Source organism: Gopherus flavomarginatus, chromosome 2, assembly GCF_025201925.1.
Source record: "Gopherus flavomarginatus isolate rGopFla2 chromosome 2, rGopFla2.mat.asm, whole genome shotgun sequence".
Taxonomy (NCBI): Eukaryota; Metazoa; Chordata; order Testudines; family Testudinidae; genus Gopherus; species Gopherus flavomarginatus.
Genome location: NC_066618.1, coordinates 94,332,381 through 94,357,829, shown reverse-complemented (window position 1 = coordinate 94,357,829; position 25,449 = coordinate 94,332,381). Strand labels below are relative to the sequence as shown.

At 39.5% G+C, this 25,449-nt stretch overlaps 1 protein-coding gene across 1 annotated transcript in view; it reads right to left on the bottom strand.

Annotated features, from left to right (window-relative positions):
- Window positions 1-323: 323 nt before the first annotated feature.
- Window positions 324-25,449, bottom strand: part of STARD3NL (STARD3 N-terminal like) — a 47,884-nt gene continuing 22,758 nt past the window's right edge. The window contains exons 3-9 of the mRNA XM_050937815.1: window positions 22,336-22,413; window positions 19,595-19,672; window positions 16,648-16,701; window positions 16,445-16,562; window positions 13,173-13,271; window positions 1,997-2,068; window positions 324-816 (exon numbers count right to left, since the gene is read on the bottom strand). Of these exons, the coding sequence (XP_050793772.1) occupies window positions 2,016-2,068; window positions 13,173-13,271; window positions 16,445-16,562; window positions 16,648-16,701; window positions 19,595-19,672; window positions 22,336-22,413 (480 nt within the window). The 3' untranslated portion in view covers window positions 324-816; window positions 1,997-2,015. The remainder of the gene's footprint in view (window positions 817-1,996; window positions 2,069-13,172; window positions 13,272-16,444; window positions 16,563-16,647; window positions 16,702-19,594; window positions 19,673-22,335; window positions 22,414-25,449) is intronic.

Below are 25,449 nucleotides of genomic sequence, written 5' to 3'. Positions count from 1 at the left end.
CTGAAACTCTTCACCAAAACAGAGTTGTTTACTATTTGCACTGAAACTCGGCCCAAAACATTTATTAGAATAAATTCCACATTTACCTCCTGCTTGAACAAACAGGATTCTACTGTTGCACAGGCTATATTTATAAATTATACTCCACCGCACTAGTCAGTCATAATAGGCAGCAATAAATTAACTTTACATGTATGTCCCATAAAATCTATACAAAAATGAAAGTCAATATTGACCCTTTGTTTCCCAGTGAGAGACAAGGAGGTGGAAAGGCAGATCTTCATACTATGTGAAGGGACGGACAAACATGTCACAATATGTCATGTTTTTATTAACATTTTTCTTTATTTTACAAAGAGTGCATAAGTCCATTTAAAAAAATGCATGGAGTTTAAAAAAAAAGAAAATGTAAAAATTAACAGGACAAATATTTAAAGTAAAATAATTTTATCTAGTGAATTCAAACAATCATTAAATATACTTCCATCATACAGAAGTGTTACTTCAGTATATTACCAGGTCTACTGATTAGTTACACAAGCACAACACTTTCTAGTAGCTACCTAGCTGTTAGAAGATCAACTTCAAGAATCACTGAATACAATGTGAGTAATTTTTCATAACAGCCATGAGGCAGTCTAATATATATATGTGAACAAGTTTGTGAGGTATTACAGTACACGGGAATCACTCCTCTTTGCTCTCTAATAAATAAATTCTTTTGTTAGCAGTTCCACCAAAAAGTCAACTGCAGACATTGTCGTTACAGTTTCAATATAAGCAATTCCCTAATGGCCTTTGATTCAGATTTTCACTCTGTAAGAGATAAAACAAGTCAAGATGAATAGAGTTTGATTCAAGACAATGAACATTAAGATAGACAGAGAGGCATTAAGATAGAGAGAGGCTCAAAGAGAGAGAACAATATCCCACTACTATTCATATAAAAATCAGAAATGAGCTATGAAAAAAAGAGACAGGTAGGAACTTAATCCTCTTAAGAGGATTAATTCCCCACCAAATAGAAACAATATCAGTTTTAGTACAGTGAGCACATTTGAGGGAAAAAGACTACTGTGAAATAATATAGAAAGAATTCTGTTTCTTCAATAATTAATAAAATTGATATGTAAGAAAATATTTTCTACTAAGTATTAAGAGAGGGTAACATATAAAACATAAGAAATACACCAAGTAGCCAAGCCCTTTCCTGACTCTGATATATTCTCCTGTCCCTCTTCTTTCTGTTGTTTAAAGCACTTTAACATGCAGATCCCCCAATGTTTTACACTTGTCATGTGTACACTACAGATACAGCACCACAGCTATACCACTGTAGCACCACAGCATAGATACTACAGCAATGGAAAGGGTTTTTCCCCTGGCTGAAGGAACCTGACCTCCCCAGGGGACAGCAGTATTCTTTTATTGACCTAGCTGTGTCTACAATGTGGGGAAGGCAGCATATGTGCCACTGCTACAGCACTCTAGTGTGTGGATTTTTTCACAGCAACTACATTGACCTAACTTTTAAGTGAAGGCCAGACCTAAGAGAAAGAACTCAAATAACTTCTGCTCCTTTCTCTCTTCCACACAAAATCCTCCAACTTCTTGTCCCTCCCCATCCTCTAAAGCGAGAAACAGGAGGAATGTCAGATACATGCACGCTGCTAGCCCACTTCCTTTCATGTGCTCCATGATAGCTCATCTCAGACCCAACCAGAGTACTTAGTGTGCCTTGCCCTCATCTGTTGCTGTCTCCAAGAAGAGAAAAACTGGGATAGTCAGACCTCATTGTAGGTGGGTCCTAATTCACCCTTTCAGCAGTCAGATATATTTGCCTGTGCTCCATAATAGCTAGGTCAGACATTAGAAACAGTTCCAACAGTGTTAACCATTTGGATTGTGGCTAATTCCTAGGTGATTAAATGGAAGGAAATTAAAAAGAAACATTAACTTTTTATGCAAGAGACATTTTCCCTAAAAAAGGACTTGCCTGTTATCTCTCATAGTTGCTATACAATTGGTTTTTCACTATCCTGTTTTTCTTCAGACTCTTCATCAGATCCTAAACAGGAAAAGAGTAAAATTATTAGTTTGGTAAGAGAAACTCAGTCTCCTCATTAAAAAATCTGTTCAAATTGTGAAGATAAGGTTTTCCTAATGTAACCCACTCACCTGATATGCTGCTCTGTCCCATCTAGTAGCACTGAGACCACTTAGAGATTAATGAGTCTGCTCTACAGCCTGAGCTAATAGCCATATGGCTTTTAGCTTATGCAGTAGAGACTCAGACACTAAGGGCTGGTCTACACTAAGGGCTGGTGGAAACTCTGGTCGAGTTTAGAAGGGGGTTCGAGCAGATGATGGAGCAAGGACATGAGGAGGCTGAAGGGATAAGCTCAGACTTGCAGATGGAAGCAGGACCAAAGAATTCTGAGGAGAGACTGCTGGGTGAGGAAAGTGGATGGTGGAAGCATGTGACTAAGAGAACCAGGCAGAGGAAAAGACGGGTCAGTGAAGGAGAAATAGAACTCAGGAACAGGTTTGCAGAGTTGGAAAATGAAGAAGGGGCACAGCAGGTGGTCGCTGAAGGAGAGAGGGCAAGGAAAAAGACTAGCTGCTAGCCCTACAGCAAGAGGAGAGGAGTCAATGGAGGCAACACCAAATATGAGCCCCAGGAGGATTGCAAGGGTGAATAGGAATCGAGAGGACTTGCAGCCAGTGGGTGCAGGGGATAGATCGGAGAATCACACTGTCACCAGGAAAAGGCAGGTCTACGTGATTGGGGACTCCTTATGAGAAGAACAGACAGGCCTGTAACTAGAGCTGATCCAGAGAACAGAAGGGTGTGCTCTCTGCCGGGTGCTAAGATACGGGATGTGGACCTGAGGCTGAAAAGGATCCTAACGGGAGCGCGAAAGAATCCGTTGATTGTCCTTCATGTGGGAACGAATGATACGACTAGGTTCTCGCTGGAACGTATCAAGGGAGACTATGCCAGACTGGGGAAGACGCTTAAGGAAATCGAGGCTCAGGTGATCTTCAGTGGGATTCTGCCAGTTCTTAGAGAAGGGCAACAAAGGTGTGACAAGATTATGGCTATCAACAGATGGCTCAGGTAGTGGTGCTATAAAGAGGGCTTTGGGATGTACAGCCACTGGGAAGCATTTATAGACAGAAGTCTGTTCTCTCGGGATGGACTTCACCTGAGTAAGGAGGGAAATAGACTTCTAGGATGGAGGCTCGCCCAACTGATTAATAGAGCTTTAAACTAGGAATTTGGGGGAGATGGTTGGGAGATGTCCAGGTGATCTCCACGCCGGAATTTAACCTTGAGAGGGAAGAAAACAAAGTAAGAGGGGATACAGCCCTGGACAGAAGAATTGACATAAGGAGGAAGGGTAGTGTAGATACCAGTCTAACGGGTGATGCTGGTGGTAGAATATCTGTGCCTAACCGGGTAAAGAACGTCAGTGAAGCCAAACGGCAAAAATTAAGATGTCTATACACTAATGCGAGGAGCCTAGGTAACAAAACAGAGGAACTAGAGCTACTGGTGCAGGAAGTGAAACCAGATATTATAGGGATAACAGAAACATGGTGGAATAGTAGTCACGGCTGGAGTACAGGTATTGAAGGCTATGTGCTGTTTAGGAAAGACAGAAATAAAGGCAAAGGTGTTGGAGTAGCATTGTATATCAATGATGAGGTTAACTGTAAAGAAATAAGAAGTGATGGAATGGATAAGACAGAGTCTGTCTGGGCAAAAGTCACACTGGGAAAGAAAGCTACTAGAGCCTCCCCTGAGATAGTGCTTGGGGTGTGCTACAGACCGCCGGGATCTGATTTGGATACGGATAGACACCTCTTAAATGTTTTTAATGAAGTAAACACTAATGGGAATTGTGTTATCATGGGAGACTAACTTCCCAGACATAGACTGGAGGACAAGTGCTAGTAAGAATAATAGGGCTCAGATTTTTCTGGATGTGATAGCTGATGGATTTCTTCACCAAGTAGTTGAAGAACCAACAAGAGGGGATGCCGTTTTAGATTTGGTTTTGGTGAGTAATGAGGACCTCATAGAAGAAATGGTTGTAGGGGACAACCTTGGTTCGAGCAATCACGAGCTAATTCAGTTCAGACTAGATGGAAGGATAAATATAAATAGATCTGGGACTAGGGTTTTTGATTTCAAAAGGGCTAACTTTAAAAAATTAAAGAAATTAGTTAGGGAAGTGGATTGGACTGAAGAACGTGTGGAAGAGGCCTGGAATTACTTTAAGTTGAAGCTGCAGAAACTATCGGAAGCCTGCATCCCAAGAAAGGGGGAAAAAACCATAGGAAGGAGTTGTAGACCAAGCTGGATGAGCAAGCATCTTAGAGAGGTGATTAAGGAAAAGCAGAAAGCCTACAAGGAGTGGAAGATGGGTGGGATTAGCAAGGAAAGCTACCTTAGTGAGGTCAGAACATATAGGGATAAAGTGAGAAAGGCTAAAAGCCATGTAGAGTTGGACCTTGCAAAGGGAATTAAAACCATTAGTAAAAGGTTCTATAGCCATATAAATAAGAAGAAAACAAAGAAAGAAAAAGTGGGACTGCTAAACGCTGAGGATGGAATGGAGGTTAAGGATAACCTAGGCATGGCCCAATATCTAAATAAATACTTTGCCTCAGTCTTTAATAAGGCTAATGAGGATCTTAGGGATAATGGAAGGATGACAAATGGGAATGAGGATATGGAGGTAGATATTACCATATCTGAGGTAGAAGCCAAACTTGAACATCTTAATGGGACAAAATCGGAGGGCCCAGATAATCTTCATCCAAGAATATTAAAGGAACTGACACATTAAATTGCAAGCCCATTAGCGAGAATTTTTAATGAATCGGTAAACTCAGAGGTTGTACCGTACGACTGGAGAATTGCTAACATAGTTCCTATCTTTAAGAAAGGAAAAAAAAGTGATCCGAGTAACTATAGGCCTGTTAGTTTGACATCTATAGTATGTAAGGTCTTGGAAAAAATTTTGAAGGAGAAAGTAGTTAAGGACATTGAGGTTAATGGTAACTGGGACAAATTACAACATGGTTTTACAAAAGGTAGATTGTGCCAAACCAACCTGATCTCCTTCTTTGAGAAGGTGACAGATTATTTAGACAAAGGAAATGCAGTAGATCTAATTTACCTCGATTTCAGTAAGGCATTTGACACGGTTCCACATGGGGAATCATTAATTAAATTGGAAAAGATGGGGATCAATATGAAAATTGAAAGGTGGATAAGGAACGGGTTAAAGGGGAGACTACAACGGGTCGTACTGAAGGGTGAACTGTCAGGCTGGAAGGAGGTTACTAGTGGAGTTCCTCAAGGATCAGTTTTGGGACCAATCTTATTTAACCTTTTTATTACTGACCTTGGCACAAAAAGCGGGAATGTGCTAATAAAGTTTGCGGATGATACAAAGCTGGGAGGTATTGCTAACACATAGAAGGACCGGGATATCATACAGGAAGATCTGGATGACCTTGTAAACTGGAGTAATAGTAATAGGATGAAATTTAATAACGAAAAGTGCAAAGTCATGCATTTAGGGAATAATAACAAGAATTTTAGTTATAAATTGGGGACACATCAGTTGGAAGCAACAGAGGAGGAGAAGGACCTTGGAGTACTGGTTGATTGCAGGATGACTATGAGCCGCCAATGTGATATGGCCATTAAAAAAGCTAATTCAGTTTTAGGATGCACCAGGCGAGGTATTTCCAGCAAAGATAAGGAGGTGTTAGTACCGTTATATAAGACACTGGTGAGACCTCATCTGGAATACTGTGTGCAGTTCTGGTCTCCCATGTTTAAGAAGGATGAATTCAAACTGGAACAGGTTCAGAGACGGGCTACTAGGATGATCCGAGGAATGGAAAATCTGTTTTATGAAAGGAGACTCAAAGAGCTTGGCTTGTTTAGCCTAACCAAAAGAAGGTTGAGGGGGGATATGCTTGCTCTTTATAAATATATCAGAGCGATTAATATTAGGGAGGGAGAGGAATTATTTAAACTTTGTACCAATATAGACACAAGAACAAATGGGTATAAACTGGACACTAGGAAGTTTAGACTTGAAATTAGACGAAGGTTTCTAACCATTAGAGGAGTGAAGTTCTGGAACAGCCTTCCACGGGGAGTAGTGGGGGAAAGAGACATATCTGGCTTTAAGACTAAGCTTGATAAGTTTATGGAAGGGATGGTATGATGGGATAGATTAATTTTGGCAATTGATCTTTGATTATCAGCAGGTAAGTATGCCCAGTGGTCTGTGTTGGGATGTTAAATGGGATGGGATCCGAGTTACTGCAGAGAATTCTTTCCTGAGTGCTGGCTGGTGAGTATTGCCCACATGCTCAGGGTTTAGCTGATCGCCATATTTGGGGTAGGGAAGGAATTTTCCTCCGGGGCAGATTGGCAGAGGTCCTGGAGGTTTTTCGCCTTCCTCTGCAGTGTGGGGCATGGGTCACTTGCTGGTGGATTCTCTGCAGCTTGAGGTCTTCAAATCACAATTTGAAGACTTCAATAACTCAGACATAGGTTAGGGGTTTGTTATAGAAGTGGATGGGTAGGATTTTGTGGCCTGCTTTGTGCAGGAAGTCAGACTAGATGATCATATTGGTCCCTTCTGACCCTAAAGTCTATGAGTCTATACTGGGGAGTGGGGGAATTTATCTAAGATACACAACTTCAGCTACATGAATAGCGTAGCTGAAGTCGAAGTATCTTATATCAATTTACCTCACGCCCTCATGGCGCGGGATCAACGTCCGCGGCTCCGTGTCGATTCCACCATCACCGCTCACGCCGGTGGAGTTCTGAAGTTGATGGGAGCGCGTTCAGGGATCGATATATCGCGTCTAGATGAGACGCGATATATCGATCCCCGAAAAATCGATCGCTACCCGCTGATACGGTGGGTAGTCTGGACATACCCTTTGCTACAGAGGTCCCAGGTTTGATCCCGCTCGCCAATGACTGGGGTCGGCTGGCGTTACAAATGGGGACTCATTAAGGATTTCAACTGGGAAGTCTCCAAAGAGCAGGACGCGCTTTCTCAGCTAAGGGAAGTATGTAACTCGGTGTTTAATCTAAAATCAGAGATTTTAGTGTAAAACGGAAATGCTAGTAAAGGCCTAAGTAAAGTATTTTATAAGCATCAAGTCATTAGTGAAATAATGGTATTCATTTATATGACATGTGAAGACTGAACTAATCAGAATTATCATAGCACAGTTGTGACCACCAATGGTAAATTATTAACCCTATTTTAGAGAGACAGGTATACAAAGAGGTTAAATTACCTACTAAGACCACAGAATGTATTCGTATCAGAGATGGGGTTAGAATTCCGGAGATCTTCGCTCCCAGTCTGAAGCTCAAACCACTGTACTACACACATCTATAATCAGTAAACCCTTTAGAGTGGTGGTGGGCCCTTTCTATATCCCCACCTAGAACCTCAACCTACTATGCCATATTGGAGGGAGCGTCCCTTCAGAATCTAGTGCCCACTCAACAGGGCAAGTCCACTTGACTGACCCTTATTCTGTTTCACTGTGCCATCCCATATACGATTAAGGTGAATGAGCCTACAGAAGGTTTTTCAAGAGGCTAAGAATTTGTTCTGTAACCACGCCCAGCTGGGTGACAAGCTACAGTTCTAAATTCAATCATCGATAAGGAGATTTTCTGACTTTAAATTACATATCCCATCATCCAGAAAATATTTCTTTAATTTTAAGGCTGTTTCTAGACCACTACTCAAAAAACAAAATGTTGCTATCTAGATTAGATAACATGTAAGCCAACGTGAGGAAGAATCTGTAGCTTAGAATGCAAACTAGACTTTTTTTGTTACATAAGGTCCTAGTTTGGACCAAGTGAGAAAAGAGGAAACAAGACCAGCATTAGACCTAATTCACAGGAAGTTTGAAGGCCACGTTCACTGTCTATCAGTCTCATCTCAGGCATCTCCCTCTCCTGGTCTCCCATCCTCAGCTGGCCATGTCTTCATCTGGACCTCATCTCTTTGCCTTTACTGCAAATATGCTGGCATGTCCCAGATGAAATGGCTCAGCTGGACACAGTTCTGTACCTCCCATGCAGCACTTCTCACTAATTGACAGAAGAGAACCCTGTACAGCTCAGTCACTTCACTAAGGCACAATACTATATTAGCAGAAGTAGGTGGACCTACCAGTGCTGTGTGGATACTAAACAGGTCAGATGAGGACTAGCAAACAGACGTTCTGTGGCTATGTTTTGAGTTATAGATTCCTTTGTCCCCATCACACCTGGCACTGAACACTGCCTGTGGGTAGTGAGAAATTTCTCAGCCTCTGAACCATTCCAGCTTTGACTATGTGTCTTGAACAGTTATTTTTCCTATGAGAATCTTATTTGATTGTAACTGTTTATGATGAAAAATGCCTGGGAAACTTACTCTGGAGATCTGTGCCACTATCTTAAAGCCAGATTGTGGACCACAAGAGCAACGCTGTATTTTTCACATGAAAATTTTGGTAAAAAGCCACAGAGCCTGGAAGGATTTTTTTTTTGAACTAAACTACTTCCAATCATTAAAATTCTTTGTAGTGGCTCAACTGTCTCCATTATTTTGAAGTTGAAATTTAAAAGAAACTGTTAAAATCTAACTGTCGCCTGGCTCAGTTAGCACCTGCTCTCACCACAATGGTTACTCAGCAACCATTAGCTGCTTACTGAAGATAAAGGGGCTGTAAGTACAGTAAACTGAAACTGAGCTATTCCTCTTAAAGGGACGCAGCTTTACATTTTTTAAAAGACTAGCTTACAAATATTTGATGTTCCTCTAGGGCACCCTCCAAGGGCTTGTCTACACAGTACCAGAAGGGTATAAACTGTAAAGTGTTCTCATGTGTTGTACTTTAACTACCCCGTGTAGACCCTGTTGACTCGCTTTAAAAGGTTCCTAATGTGTCTTGATGTAGTCTCATATGAAACAGTATGGCATTAACATGCATTAGGAACCTTTTAGAGCAAGGCAGGAGGGTCTACATGGGGCAGAGTGCAATATTTTAGAGCACTCTGTAGTTTACTCCCCTCTGGTGCATGTGGTCATGCCATGTAGACAAGCCCTAAGAATTTAAAACAAACAAGTGTAAAGGATTTTTCTGCTCTCTTGTTTGTCTTTTTAGCATAGAAAAAACTGATTAGCAAGGGGAGCGCTGAAAGTGACTATACGTAAAGCTATCAGATGCACAAAGGAAATAAACAGAAATTTTTTTTTACCTATTTTTAGTTACAATAATCACTGGTTTTACTTTTAACAAGAGCAGGTACAGAATTTTCAAACGTGTGATTTTCAGTTAAGAGCGTCCCTTAAACTTCTATACTGTGTTTATTGCACAGTTTTCCCAATGGACTGCAAACTACTTTGTGACATTCTAGACCAGCACCTAGATATACACTGAAACATTCCGATTTATTATCTCTTACATTAATTATATCCCAGTGTTGCTCTTCATTCTCTTTTCAGTCTCTCCTCATTGACAATGAAAAATAAGGTCACCAATTTTTATCTCCAGTGATACTGCCTATACTATTTCTGATTTTAAATTTATTGGCTGACCTTGCAAAGGCCTTACACTCAACTTGGCAGCATTTCTCTGTTCAGAACTCAAAGTCTTTCAATTCTAAAATTTCAAGAAATGTTCTAGGCATCAATGGCCAGACCCCTATCGATTTTGGGGAAAACCAGAATGGGGAAAACAAGGGATAACGCTTTAACCACCTCTACAATAGTCCACAGATCAAACAACTGGTTGCTGGCACCCAATAATGCCTTCCAGCATGACAACACCCTATCTAACCTCTGCTTGTCTTTCCAATACAGTACTATATTGACACCCTGAATGATACATCTCCCACAAATATCATAATGGTATAGAGAGGAATGGGGGGCATGCAGGTGGGGGAATGCACACAGCCCCCAGTGTAGAAGGGACAATGGAGGCTCACATAAAGCCACCCAGGGAACATGGCACAGAGGGAGAGAAGAATGGCAAGCACATAATTTTTGGAAGAGGGAAACTGGAAGGACTTTGGTATGGGATGCACACAGAGCTCTTGCTATGGGAGAGAATGGTGGACCCTGGCATAGAGGGATAGAGGCATGGGGCACACAGAATCCCTGTCAGGAAGAGGTTGGGGGGAGTCCCTAAAGCAGAGAGGGATGGGAGGATGACAGACAGGGAGCTTGTGGGATGGAATGGAAGAATGCAAGGATCCCCTGGTGTGTGCAATAAACTTGGCCCACACAACTTAAGGAAGCTTTAATCCATGACAGCAGTAAGGATCATTTCTAGAATGAGTATACTCTACAGCAGATCTTTAAAAATCCGAGTCTCAAAGGTTGGTATCAAACCCCAATTCTCTTGTCTGTAGCAGTAGACTGGACAGCACATCCGTATTTATTTTTTTTTAAACTCTGTTTTTTTGCCACTAGATTGGATTAGATCTGGCTGCTTACTTCTGCCAATATTCCTCAAAATCTACTGGAAACCAGATTAGACCAGTGGATATTTATTATAATTTTCTAAAATATCTTCTGATTTGAAGTTACCTGTATGACTTATTTTTACTCTATGCATCTTTCCATGATTCTACAGGCAAGAAATAATGCAGCATTGTGGATTTTAAAACAAGGTTACAAGGGTAACAATACAATACTTCCAACATGCAGCCTGTATTCTTAATGTCTCAGAATTACAACCTACTAGATAGATGATATCGCTCAGATACAACAGGTGACTAGTATATGGGTACAGGAGCAATTAGCTTTTTTGTTCTGTGCTCTATATTGTCCTAATGCCTCTTACCACCACTAGATGGAACTATACGACAGCTATCTTTATTATACTCTGATGCTAAACAGTTTAGCCTTATACTGTACTAAATTCAGCAGTTAATATCCCTTCTTCATTAATATAGCATCGTTATAACAAGATCATCCTTGATTATATTGCACTCTTGCTCCTGAGTGATACTTCTACATTAACCTCCACATAATATGCAAAATAACTGTCAATAGTAGCCTTATGGACATAAAATACTGTATTTACTACCAATATGAAGTTATAAAAAAAGTGGATATGTCATCTTCCCATGCAAGTTTCTCCTTTGTACAGAGATTGCCAGCGTGACCTCTAGGTTGTTGCTCCTTATTACAGGTACCTCCACCCCACACAGCTGGATATTGAAGCTTTTGTTACCCTGCCTAAATCCTGTACAAGCTTCTCTCAGCCCAGTGAAAGATTTACTAATCTGTAACACTTCTTCAAAGCACCTGAGAACTAAAGCATTCTATGTAGCTTTCTTTGGTGCAGGAATACAGCTATGAACAACTGCAAAGACTTTCTCCTCTTTGTTACACTTTCAGTAGCGCAAATTAAAGTTTGATTTCCAAGAATTCAGAGTTTAATTTTAATACATCCAAGGAACACCACAGGTGCCCTGGGGAAAGCATGGGAGAGCCTGCCACAGAAAGGACCAGGCTCACTCCAGATACTGGGGTGAACACTGCTTTGCTCTGATCCTGCTGCATCAACAAGATAGCAGCAGAGGGACTGAGATGGGATTGCTTCCAGGAAGTGTTTTGTTAGGTGCCAAAAGCCATTCAGCCAGCTATCTTCAACAGTGTAAAAAGACCAGAAGTCCAGATTCGTGACAGATGAGCTCCTCACAGAAATCTGAGACAACTGTTTTTGGTTCCCCCCCCCATGTGACAGGACAGAGAGCTGTGAAGAGTCTCTAATGGAACTGTAGGAGTAGGAACTCACTTAACCTGTAAAAAATAATGTCAAAGTATATCTTTATAAAGCACACCTTACAAGATCACAGGAAGATATTTATAATATTTTGCAGTTGACAAATTCTGATTTCATATTTTAAAAGGTATGAACAGATAGCATGAAAGTGAAGTCCTATTCTGAAAAATGACTAGCGTTGGTATTGTGGGGTTCCATATTTGTTTCTTAAAGAATTCAGCTGTAGTTAATTCTACAAATAAACAGATGACAGTGTATCTGCACTCCTTGCAAACTCATCCTTAAATCAAATAGTAAAGCTGTTTCTTTCTGGCTCGTATCTAGTCACCTCTTACACCGATCCAACTGAGGTGCACCATAGGCCTAGTTAAGATGCAACTGAAGTTTGCCTCAACAGAACTCAGCATGTTTACACCTTATCTATCTATAACACTTCAGGCTAGTCTACACTACAGTGCTACATCAGTGCAGCTGCGTCATTGTAGAATGTCTGGTGAAGACGTATTATGCCAACAGGAGAGCACTCTCCCGTTGGCATAATTACTCCACCTCAATGAGAGGCAGAAGCTATGTTGGTGGGAAACTGTCTCCTGCTGATATAGTGTGGTATAGACACCACTTTAAGTGAAAGTAACTTACATTGCCCCGAACAACGCAAATTACATCAACTTAAGCAATAGTGAAGACAAGCCCTTATTTCTGTTCAGATTTTCTGATGACAAGAGAGCAAGAAACCCCTTGATCTCAGGTTCTCATCTGTTTTAAATTTGTTGGCCTTTCAGTTTAATTGACTATCATCTTGCTTTTGTATTATGTATGATAGGACTCTTCCCTACTCCGCTCATTATTTTATATACCACTATCATATCTCCTCTCTGAGCTTATTTAACTAAACAACTCTAAAAACCAGATATGTAAAGAACAAGTTTTATATTTCTTGACACTATTAGAAAAGGATTTTTGAGATTATTTGAAGTGTCAAACTGAACAGCTGACATTTCAAAATAAATATAACTTCATATTATAAAGATTTATAGCGATGGATAAGTCTGTTATTTCTGCAGTGTTAAATGCTACATGGAATTTTACTTGCAACAAGTGCCCAATGTATTGTAGCAAAAATTACAACAGAGAAGCGTAAATTGCAAATAGATCGAATCAGATCGAATGCTGATAAATTAAAATCACATTTTCTGGTACCAAAACTATAAAATTCACTTGCCCTTTAGATTAGACACTCTCCGTGAGAATCTGCAGGAAACCTAACAGCAACAGAAAATTATTCTCTGCATACACACTCTGAACAAAATTACCTGCTGCAGATTCAGGAGGAGAATAAAACTGCCCATCAGAGAGGAGTCCAGGCTGAAGAAGAGCTGCTCGCTCAGACGCATCTTGCACTAGTAAGAGCCCTAAGAAAAGCAGTAATTAGAAATGTGCACCACTGTTATCACTATCAGTCAACATATAAGGTACTATATTCTAAAAAGTTTGTTTCCATTGTGCTCTGTGTAAGTTGTGTTACTGCAAGATATTATTTTAATACAAAAGAATTCATAAAAACTTACTCTTTGGTGGGCAGGATTTGGGGAGGAGGGACTATGCATTATCAAGAAGCAAAGAGTGCTGTGGGAAAAAATGAATCTCAGTCCTATTTGTTTTGATGATGAGGATAGGCAATTCTGAGTAAAGGTGAAGGGAATACCACCCAGTAAACAGGGAACACCTTCCAGTTATTAATTTGTGCCAATCATACCACTTTGGTTTAGAAAAAGTTTTTTCTTTTTCTAAAGTCTGAACAGTATACTCCACCAGGCAATACAACATATCCTTGCTAACTAAGTTCTACTTATGAAAACGAATTCAAGTTTTGGGGTAGCGAAGAAAGAAAAACCATGCATAATAAGCCTGCATGGACTAGTACTGCCATTTGTTCCATTTACTTTCAGCCAATCTCAGAATTGCAGGTACTGGATATGGAAGAGATAGTAGGGCTTTTAATGCATTCCCATGCCAATGCAGGAATGCTCCCTAATTTTTTTTGGTACTTAAATTCAAATTCTCCATCTTTTATTTATTTATTTATTTACTTACTGTCCCACAGGGATTGCCCTGGGTTTTTTATAAATGTTACTGTCACTGAATCTGTACTAAACACTGAAATAACAAATGGCAAAGATAGTGTGGTAATAGGTTATTTTCTAATCAGAGCTGAACTTTGTTTTCCATCTCAGCCACTTATTTGCAGATAGTAATTTATTCTGCCAACCAGTTCCTCGGGAGGCAACAATCTAAGAAACCAAATATTAGTGGCAAGTGGGAAAATGGAGTGATGAGTCATTAGGAGAATAAAAACAAAGGAGGAATTAAAAATGGGTCATACCATTTAAAACCTCACCTGACGGGTAAACCTCAAAATTAGGAAGCTCAGTGCAGGGAAGCACCAAACACTTCGATGTTTACCTGTACTTCTTGGTTTACAAGACTGTTCTGAAAGTCTTACAAGAAGCAGCTCCCATGAGGTTTTCAGTGCTTTTACTTCTAGCATGTTTGGAAATTCTCTCCATATTTTAGCAGGAACCACAAAACACAGACATATGTGAGAATCAAATACAATACAAAGAGTTAATCTCATTTTTTTCAAAGCTCAAAATAAATGTGGGTTCTGTTCAAATGGATCAAGTTAGTTTTATCCAGCTGGTTAGCCCATGTCTAGTTATAATAAATATATGCATATGCATGTTCCTATTTATGAAAATATTTCTCTAGAATCATAGTATCCTACTTTCCATCTTTTAAAATACAGAAAAAGAAGAAAACTATTGTACTTTCCGTAATTCTTGCTTTAACTTTGAACACTCGACTATTTTTCTACGCAGGAAAGGCCTTGTTAAAAATTATATTTTTCTTCCCCGAAGTGGTGTAATTATAGAGATTATAGAGAATTCCTATTGTAGCAAGATTTAATGTTGTATATTATACATAAAAAAACAGAACATATACAACAGCAAACTTGGGGAGAAATCCCAAGATGTACTGAGCACCTACAATTCTCTAATACAAGGAAAGAGTCCTGTGGAGTGTCTGAAGTAACTGCACAACAATGCTCTACGCCAGGGAACACAGTATTTTCTTTAAAAATATTAGTAGCTCAAACAAGAGCACACCATACTTCAATACAGAAGATTCCTTCAGAACTACTGTAACTATTTCCTTTAACTTACCAAAAATGGAAAAACACATTTAGTTTTTTGACAATTTCTATGAACTGAACCTCAAAAACATGTAGGTTGCACATGTCAAATCTTTTCTTCACTTATGAGTATTCATTGTAAAAGATGTACTTAAAAATCTGGACTGCTAATTTTAAAACAATGCTTGACTTTGAATTCACCATGCTGCTTAGCTGCTGGGATACTGCGCGATGTAAGTGACAGAATAAAAATAACTGGCTAATTAGCAAGGCAAAAAATGATGTGTTACATTTTCCTATTTAGTGTCTTGGGTTTTTTAAATAAACAAACCCCTCTAATTTAAATTATCTTCTTTTGGATGGGAAAGGAGATTGAGAGGGTGAAAAGATTTGGTGCTCCAATATGCTGGATTAACTGTAACATGCTTTGGTGAGGAGAAACTGAGTTCCACTGTTGATGCTACTATCAAGATTTATTGATCTTAGAGGCAAACATTCACTTACGGTCACTTGTTTCAGACCAGATTTAAACTGTTTATGTAAATACAAAAGGTTCACTGTACTACAGAGTGCACTTTTTCAAGATCCTGCCCAATTAATGTTATCTCTTACCAAAAAAATATAAAAATAAAATAAAATCAATTGTGAATGCCTCTACCTTTGGTCCATAAATCTGCAGGAACTCTTCATGCTCCAAGCGCCTCCTCAGCCTCTCACCTGCCTCTTCTTGAAGGAGCAGCTGTTCATAGGATATGCTAGTCCCATACTATGACAGATACAGTAGCTCCAGGAGCACTACTCTCTCCTTTCCCCATCCTTTTTCAAAAATATCTAGTGGCACCTGACCAGTTGTGAACTCTTTTGCTCCCTTCATGAGAAGGAGCCAGTAGCTCCGCTCCCCACCCCACTTCATTCACCCAGCCAAAAATGTTACTTGCCCCAGCTACATGCAATGTTTTTTATTAAAAGATGTAAAGACATATGAAAATAAGACATGCTGGTGGGTTCATGGCAAGTTCCCCTCCCATGATGTGTAATTTTGGCATTCCTTACACACTTCCTTCTGCATAGAAATTCCTCCTCTTTTTTACAATGGGAGAAAAGATAAGGATAAGACATTCAGTGTTACTGCAGCTGTGCTGGCCCCAGGATATTAGAGACACGCTGGTTGAGGTAACATCCTTTACTGGACTAATAAAAGATATTACCTCCCCGAAGGTAGGTAATATCTTTGTCTCAAGAATCAGATACACTGCTAGAATCTTTGTTTCAAAAATCAGATACACTAACAGTTTCTCAGTGTGACGGGGAGAATACTCTTTTATCGTAAAAGGCAGAAAAAAGTACAAGGTGGACTGCAATAACTGAGGTGACTCTAAGATGTAAACTTACTGTTTTCTTCTTCCACTTCTTGTGGTAACACTTTAAAATCCAAGAACCAGGTCTCTATCCAGGCAAGTATGAAGGATATAATGGGCAGCACATAGCCAAAAGCCCCCTGGGAAAACAACTTGAAAAAACAAAACACCACATTTTTTCCTCATGGAAAACCATGATTTTAAATAAATAAATTAAAATTTGATCTGAATACATACCTTTGAGAGAATTACTTTTGCTAATAAAAAGGCACTGGTCACTGCTGTTGTAAACTGAAAAAGACAGTGTTAAGAACAGTTAAAACTGCACTTATAATTGTGGATTTACTTTCTCAGCACAATACAGCAATTTATTTATTAATCACTAAGGCATGAAATCCAAATCACATTAAAATTTACCCAACAATTAACAAGGTCATAGATTAGTAAACCTGAGGTGACAAGATGTTGAAACTTCAGCTCAAATTAGATTGTCCAGGGGTGTAACCATTTTAATTTGGATGCCTCAAAACACCGGGGTACTCATCTATTTCGATACAGCAAAGATAACTTAGAAACTTTGCAGATACTGAGTTATTATACTTTGTAATTTAACTACATATTGATACCTTATTTTATAAATCACCACACATTTAAAGATATTATACCTACTTCAGACAAAAATAAACACAGCTATTACTCCAAATACCAACCCACTTATCCTGCTATTCATTTTGCAAGCCATTTTAAAGATTCAAACACTCATATACACTCATGACACTAAACTGGGAGGAGAGGTATATATGCTGGAGGGTAGGGATAGGCTACAGAGGGACCTAGACAAATTGGGTCAAAAGAAATCTGATAAGGTTCTACAAGGACAAGTGCAGAGTCCTGCACATAGGATGGAAGAATCCCATGCACTGCTACAGACTAGGGACCAAATGGTTAGGCAGCAGTTCTGCAGAAAAGGACCTAGGGGTTACAGTGGACGAGAAGCTGGATATGAGTCAACAGTGTGTCCTTGTTGCCAAGGCTGTATAAGTAGGTGCACTGCCAGCAGATGAGGGACGTGATCATTCCCCTCTATTCGACATTGGTGAGGCCTCATCTGGAGTACTGCGTCCCGTTTTGGGCCTCACACTACAAGAAGGATGTGGAAAAATTGAAAAGAGTCCAGCGGAGGGCAACAAAAATGATTAGGGGGTTGGAGCACATGATCTATGAGGAGAGGCTGAGGGAACTGGGATTGTTTAGTCTGAAGAAGAGAAGAATGAGGGGGGATTTGATAGCAGCTTTCAATTACCTGAAAGGAGGTTCCAAAGAGGATGGATCTAGACTGTTCTCAGTGGTAGCAGATGACAGAACAAGGAGTAATTGTCTCAAGTTGCAGTGGGGGAGGTTTAGGTTGGATATTAGGAAAAACTTTTTCACTGGGAGGGTGGTGAAGCACTGGAATGGGTTACCTAGGCAGCTGGTGGAATCCCCTTCCTTAGAGGTTTTTAAGGTCAGACTTGACAAAGCCCTGGCTGGGATGATTTAGTTCGAGATTGATCCTGCTTTGAGCAGGGGGCTGGACTAGATGACCTCCTGAGGTCCCTTCCAACCCTGATATTCTATGATTCTATATAGCTACCATATTTGGGTAAACAACCTAGAAAAATATTTCAAGTGTTATAAATAGCGAAGTCTTTTTGAGAAGATTGTGACGGGGGGTGCTAAGTGCAATAGGAGAGAATAAAAATAAATCTGTGAATGAAATTTGTGATCACAAAAGCCAGGGGCTAATGGTATTCACTTGACCTATACATACTGTGAACCGATACTATGTATCCTTCACTACATAGCTCTGTTAACGCACAATGGTCCAACATCGCTGCAAGTAATACCAATTTTCAGCAAATCATGTGGTTCTCTTCTGATGAGAACAAGGGAGATTTAAAATGAGATTCACTTCTTCCAGAAAAACTCCCAATCGGTTTTTGTATCTCCTCTAATGCTTACCACTTGTGATGGGTTTGGCTTGCTATCTCACAGCCCCTTGTGTAAAGATGGAAGATGTAATCTAGAAGTCAAAATTATAGGCAAGGGGATTTTGAAATGAACACATTTTAGAATTAAAAAAAAAAAATCACTAGTCCCCTAAAATTCAGCAGCAATTTCTATTAGATGTACACCTGTGGCAAGATGACAATGTACTTTTACTGAATCAAGAGACTCGGGCTCAGAGCCAGTCTAGTACAAGGCATATTGTATATTGCTCTTTTGAAAAAGTTCTACATAGAAATGCAAACACAGCAAATGAAACAAACAGAGCAGCACAACATAGAAAAAATGTGCTTTCCTGGATCTACAATATAATGAGCCAGCAGTAGGTGCTTTATTATATTACAGCCTGCAGTATTCACTGTAAACCACCATACGGATGGAAGTATGAGTCACAGCCATTACATGTGTTAAATTCCCTCTCCTCTTCATATCAGTTACAGAAATAGCTGTGTTAATGAATTTTACTCCAATATACTCAAAAAATCCTTAAGAATTTCCCATTTTACAGGGGGCCTATGGGCAGCACTTTGAACTGGAGTATAGAACAAGATGAGCAAAATGATACATACCTAAAATCTCAGGAAAGTGGAAGTGAGTACAATACATGAAATCGAGAGTTGGGGGCGGCAGCATGGAACTGAATGTCTGCACACGAACTCTGAAATCAATATGGCGTTCTCCTTTCCCACAACCTTCCCTGAATAAAGCTGCCTAGTTTCCAATGGTTAACTGGATTTTTCAAACTCTGGTCTAAAGAAACCCAGTCAGATGGAACAATGGGTTGTGAAGTGGCATGGCAAATACAGCAACATGTGCTAACCACAGCTTAGAGCATTATAAGAAATTGTAAGACAAAAAGGTCTATCTACCCCCTCCCATTTTCACTTCAAAAAGGAATTGATAGTTGGAATTCTTCAAAAACACGGAAATGAGTCTTCAGGAGTCACTACCTTATACTATTTGTATAGCAAATAACAACCAGAAAAATGTTTCAAGACGAGGACTCATTTGCTCAGCATGCTACCTATTGCACATTCTTACATTTATTTTATTATAGATAGATGCTTCTCAACATACTAATGTTTGTGAAAGTTTGACCCATTTCTAGTTAACTCTGTTGTGCTTGGCTACTACTCACAGCTATTGCCCACCAATGGCGCAGTCTGCACATTGCATATGCAAGTATTAACACGTTAAATCGAAAGACTGCCAGTAGCTGTAGAGAAAAGAAAAAATTTGTTGGTTAATTCCGAATGTATAAAAAACAGCAAGATACTCAATGGACTAACAATGTAAATAAACAGGACACCACAAAGAAAGGAATTTGGTTATTAGGAAAAAGTTTTTAAAGTGGTTTTGCTTATTAAGATATAAACTCAACATTCTGGCTTCTCAGTTATAAAACACTGCTGTCAATGAGACTAAAATTAAGCATATGCATAAATGTTTGTAAGATGAGGGCCTCCAAGCATACAGTGTGACAGGCAGATGAAGTACATTAAATCTGCATAGGCACACTTGTCTACAGTTCAGGACCTGAACATTTAAGTTTTTCCGATAGTTAATCTGCCAAATACCTAATGGGTAAGTATATTTTAAATATATAACCTTACAAATGATGGGATGGGAAGGAACATATTTATACCATGATTTCTGTAGCTCAAGAATTTAAAAGGTTTACTGAAATAAAGGTATTACAAACATCATTATTTGTTTCCCTTTAGAGAATGCCTGCAATTTTTAATTTGTTTTATTTCTGTTTTCTGTTCCAAAAATTAGTCTTGAGCATTTGACATTTTCACAGATCTATGTAAATATATTTTCTAGACACGGTGTTATCCACATTTTACACTGGAAGAATTTGATGCAGAAAGCTTATGGAACCTGCCCAAGGCCAAAGAAAAAGCCAGTGGCACAGGTGTGATTAGAATTCTGAATTAGAGTTCCCAATCTTCCATTCCTGTGCTCATTCCTTGAGACTAGGATCCTATCAAATTCACAGTCCATTTTGATCAATTTCATGGACAGAGGGTTTTTAATTGGTCAATTTCATATTTCATATGTTTATATCTGAAATTTAATGGTGTTGAAACTGTGGGGGTCCCAACCCAAAAGGTACTCGGACATGGGTCTGATCTCTCTTCCCCCCTACTCCCCCGAGAGCAGCCATGCAGGTGAGGGGGAAGTCCTGTCCCTCTCCAGCCCGGCTTAGACTAGCAGCTAGGAGCCCCTGGCTGGGCTGCTCCCAGCACCAAGGGGGAGTTCAGACCCACCTCCACAAGCCTCCAGCTGCAAGAACCTCTGGGGCTGCTGTCCAGACCCAGAGCTTCCTATAGCAGGGGAAGGCACCCAGGGGTGGCTCTGATCTCCCCCGAGAGTGCCTGTGCAGGGGAAGGACAAGTCCCGTCCCTCCCCAGCCCAGCCAGGACTCACAGCTATGAGCCCCAGGCTGGGACACTCCGAGCAACATGGAGGGGTCACAGTCTGTGACACATTTTTCATGGCCATGAAATTCGTAGGGCCCTACTTGCGACCACGTTACCTGTAAAGCATCATCTGTTCACATGAGTTTACAAAAAATGTTCACAAAAGTTGAAACAGGAAAACACTTAAATTTAAGAGAATTGTCTTTCCCTTAGCAATTAAAATATCAAAGCTGAGAATAGCTCTGGAAGTACAACCAAATCTAATCTAGTTTTAAGTATAAAGTTGAATAAGATTAATTACAATTGTGCTAGAGGCAGAAGTGGTTTTAATTGTAAGTTCTAAATCATTTATGGATTTCAATGCCTCCAATGTCTCATATCAAGAGTTTTCCATTCCAAGTTATATGTTTTTCTACATAAGCAGCTTTAACTATAGGCTGGATTTATTTACAAGATTATCAAAATGAACAAACAGATCGCTTTTTTAGCTTTATGAGATGGGAGATACAGTGGGGGCACTGCTGAAGGTAGCATGGTGGGAGGCACCAGAGGGGACAACTCTTGGCTGCTGGAGCAGTTGAACATAACAGCCATCTCATCCAAAGTGGTATAGCGCAGCACCAATGTGGAAATGCGAGCAACATTTTACACTAATTCCAGATGAGTAGTCTGCACCTATCAGTGGAGGAACAACTGGTATATAACAAATATTATGTCAACAATTACTCTCTCTAGGGTAGACACGGCCTAATATTACCTAAGAGGAATGAGGGTTATGGAAAAGAAAGGGGGCACAGCCTACAAATCTTGCTGATCCAACAACAAGAAAAAGCATTTATTTGCATGTGAATATCTGCATGGTTCATGCCGTGGAGAATAGTGCTCCCTGATTTTGTCCCTTTTGACACTGCCACAAAGATGCAGTCTCAAAAAAAAAAAAAAAAAAAAGAGCGGCAGGCTTCTGTCAACCCATATGGAGGGTGAATGAGCAGTGGAGGTGCTGCTCCCCCCTCCTCCTCGTTCCTAGTGCCTGTGTGTAGAGGGAAGCAGCTGGGTCATTGTGTCTATAGTCATCCATATTTAAAATAGAATCTAAACATAGATTTTAAATAAAAATTTTTTTAAAAAAATCTATTTTAGTTGAAATACATAAATCTGCAACAAACCTGACATATTCAGATGCCAGCTATTGTCCTGTGATCTATTCTTCCCTCACTACTGCTGGATCTATTTCTGGAATATTGCCCAAACATAAGATTATACACCCTAATTTAAAGAGAGATGTGATTTAGAGTACATTTTCCCTCTCTTTTAAGTTACAAGAAAATCTAATCCTGGCACAAGACTCAGACTATCGGATAATAAAAGATTAGGCTTAAACTGGATTAAAAAAAAGAAATCCCAGTTCTTGCATTAAGCATGTTTTAAAGAAATTCTAAAACAAAATACTTACAAATATATCAAAATATGAAGAATGGTAGTCATACTGCAGGACTTCCTTCTCTAAAGTAGTCTCAATGCCTCCATTTACCTATAAAAAAACAAATGAGTCTTAGTATTTATAGCTTCAGAAAATGGGAAATTATTGAAGTCAAAACACTTGCCATTTTCAACTGTACAAGTAACAATTTCAAAGCATTTCTCTGCCTAATGCCTAGACAGTAAACGTAGAGGCCAGAAATGTTACTATTCTAGAAACATTTGGCATTGTTACAAATGTTCTTTTTTTCCATCAAAATGCATTTAGCATTTTCCAAAAGTCTAATGGGTCTAAGATTATCACTATTTTTAATGACTTCATGGCCTACTGAGGCTGCCTTTCCGATTCTCACCCTGAGGTAACAGTGAAGAAATTGTTGGTGGAAGACGTAGCCAGATCCATGTATTTTGCCATCTTTTCATGGGCAGGAAACCAAAATTCCTTGCATGTCTAACAATCAGAATAATTTATTTCACTCTATCAACGTAAAACAAGAAACCAACAAAAAATTACCAGCTATAACTGTGTTGGGACAACAAGTTCTCTTTCCATCATCTTACTCTCAAGATGTATCTTTGTTCATTAAGACCTTGTTTTCAGATTATTTTCTCTACTACTCTTTAATGGCCTGCTGCTATTTCACTGTTCTTGTTTTCTTTTCCTTTATCACCACCTCACTCCACATTCCCCTGCCAATCACAAGTAGACTAGTCCAAAGAACTTTTTCATGTAAAAAAACATTATTTTAAATTCTCACACAAAGAGCATCAGGACAGAGTAACTTGGAAAAAAAATCTCTTTTTCCTTCTCTTTTACTGTAGTGCTATCTGTTGTCTACTACCAGGACACAATAGTGCTCCCTCACTGCAGTGCCATGAAGTGACAGTAAACCCACATCAATTTGCACTACTTCCTGACTCCACACAGGGAAGCACTATCACAAACACGATTACTAAATGACTGTTTCAGCAGGTAGCTCCCCTGACTTCCCCTGTTTCCCCTGATGATCATGATGGAGCTACAGAAAGCAGCTCTAAGCCATCTGCATTTATGGGCCCATTAAAAGTTAATGTCTAAAAGTTTGCCTCATTTATTTAAAAATCTTAGAGGAGTTTATCTGCTAAAATGAGATCAAGTATCAATATTAACTTCTTGGGCAGATCACGTGAGCATAGATCCACCTGTTTTCCTATCTGTACGTGGGGAATGGCTTGGTTTTTCAGTTTAAAATATGGTATCAATATTTTAGTATACTTATTTAGCATTTAGCTTTTCTGTTGAAAGCACCTCAGAATTTGAAGATTTTAGATTGACTCTTTAAAAGCATTCACATCATACTAGAAAAAGTGAAGCCACACAATCCCTTTTACTAGCACTTGGGTCCACTGAGTATACTTTGTGCACTTCTGTCATGCTTTTTATCTATCAACCTCAAAGATTTTTGTAATGGTGGATAAAGCACCATTCTAAAGTTGGGGAATTCAGGAAACTAACCCAGGTCTCCATAGTCCTCTCCCTGTGCACTATACTATGGAAATAGAGACAAAAAATAATTTATAATGAAACTGAAATGTTCGCCGCTTTAATATTCATGGCAGCAAAAGCAACAATTGCTTTTCAAACAAATAGTTGATCATCTTAAATTTAAAAAAATCACAGCCCATCAGGAAAACAAGATGCCTGCACCATTTATCTTTCCCAGACTAGCATGGTATTTTTAGTTCAATGAATTGTTTATTCACCTATTGCAAGCTACAAGCATTTGGCTTCCTCACACAGTTCTTAGTACAGTACATTCAAAATCCAGCGCAGGCCTTCTCCCTAGGCTTGATTTCCCCCAGCATTCCTTCCCCAGGAATGCTCAGACCCAACTCTAGGTCCTCTTCTCTCTAGAGAACCACTCTTACATGCCTTATATTTGTCTGGTAAATACGAATGACTTCCAAAAGACTTCTCAAACAATCACCACCTGCCAACAGAGCAGGGTTTTCAAACACATTTTTCCAGTCTTTTACAGTTACTCTACTCAAATACTTTAGCTGTTTCAGAACATATACTGGAAATGTGTATGTTAGGAGGAAGAAACAAGGGGAACACTGTCTGCAAGATATATAGCAGTTTGATAGGTCATTTTATTTCTAGGATTAAACATACATCCCTACAGAATTTAATATATAAAACTAATGAGGATTTATTTTGGTTATGTCTCAATACAGATATTAAAAGCATGTATTCTGATGGGAAAGAGAAAAACAACAACACTGATCACATGATCGCTACTGGAATTAAATTGGGAGTAGTACAATAAAAAAAACCATGTAGATACAATGTTGATGTATATGCAACACAAACAACAGCTAGCTCATGTAACGGAGATAAACAAGTTACATGGCTACATTATTACACTGTTCATAGTGTAAAAAAATTGGTATGGATAAACATGAACAATTCAGAGTGGGTTCTAAATCCAAGATTTTGAAAACCTAAAGTCTGCATTCCAGAGAGTTATATGTTTTAAGGCCAAAATGGCTCAGTATGATCATCTGGTCTGACCTCCTGATGGGCTTAGAGAACAAGACTCCTTTTGCCAGTCAGGACAACATGCCTGCCAATCCAGACTCACGAGACTTTGGATGTTTGACAGCTGGAACAGGATGTTTGGATTCTCACCTGAATCATTCAGGGGTAACAGTATGTTGTTGCAAAGCCAAAGTCCACACAAAAGACAATTATGTTAACCGCTTAATTCCTAAAGTAGCACAATCTGAAATCACAGAGGTGGTGGCTGTCTGACAGGAGGAGTGCACTGTTAAACTCCTCACAGGAGTGAGGAACTAAAGTAGGGAGAGTGCACAGATATTATAGACAAAGTAGGTTAAAGAGCAGCAAAGAGAGGGAGATTGGACACTTCCCAATACTATGTCATCAACACCCATCCCATCCTATCCCTCACACAAGCCAATGCAACCCCAAACACTTTCATCCCCTTCTCTCAATTTGAGCTCCAAAATACTCTTCCAATTCTCAGAGACAACTTGCCAAAAATCCTTCCTTCTGCACACTGTCCTCTTGCATCTATCCACCTTT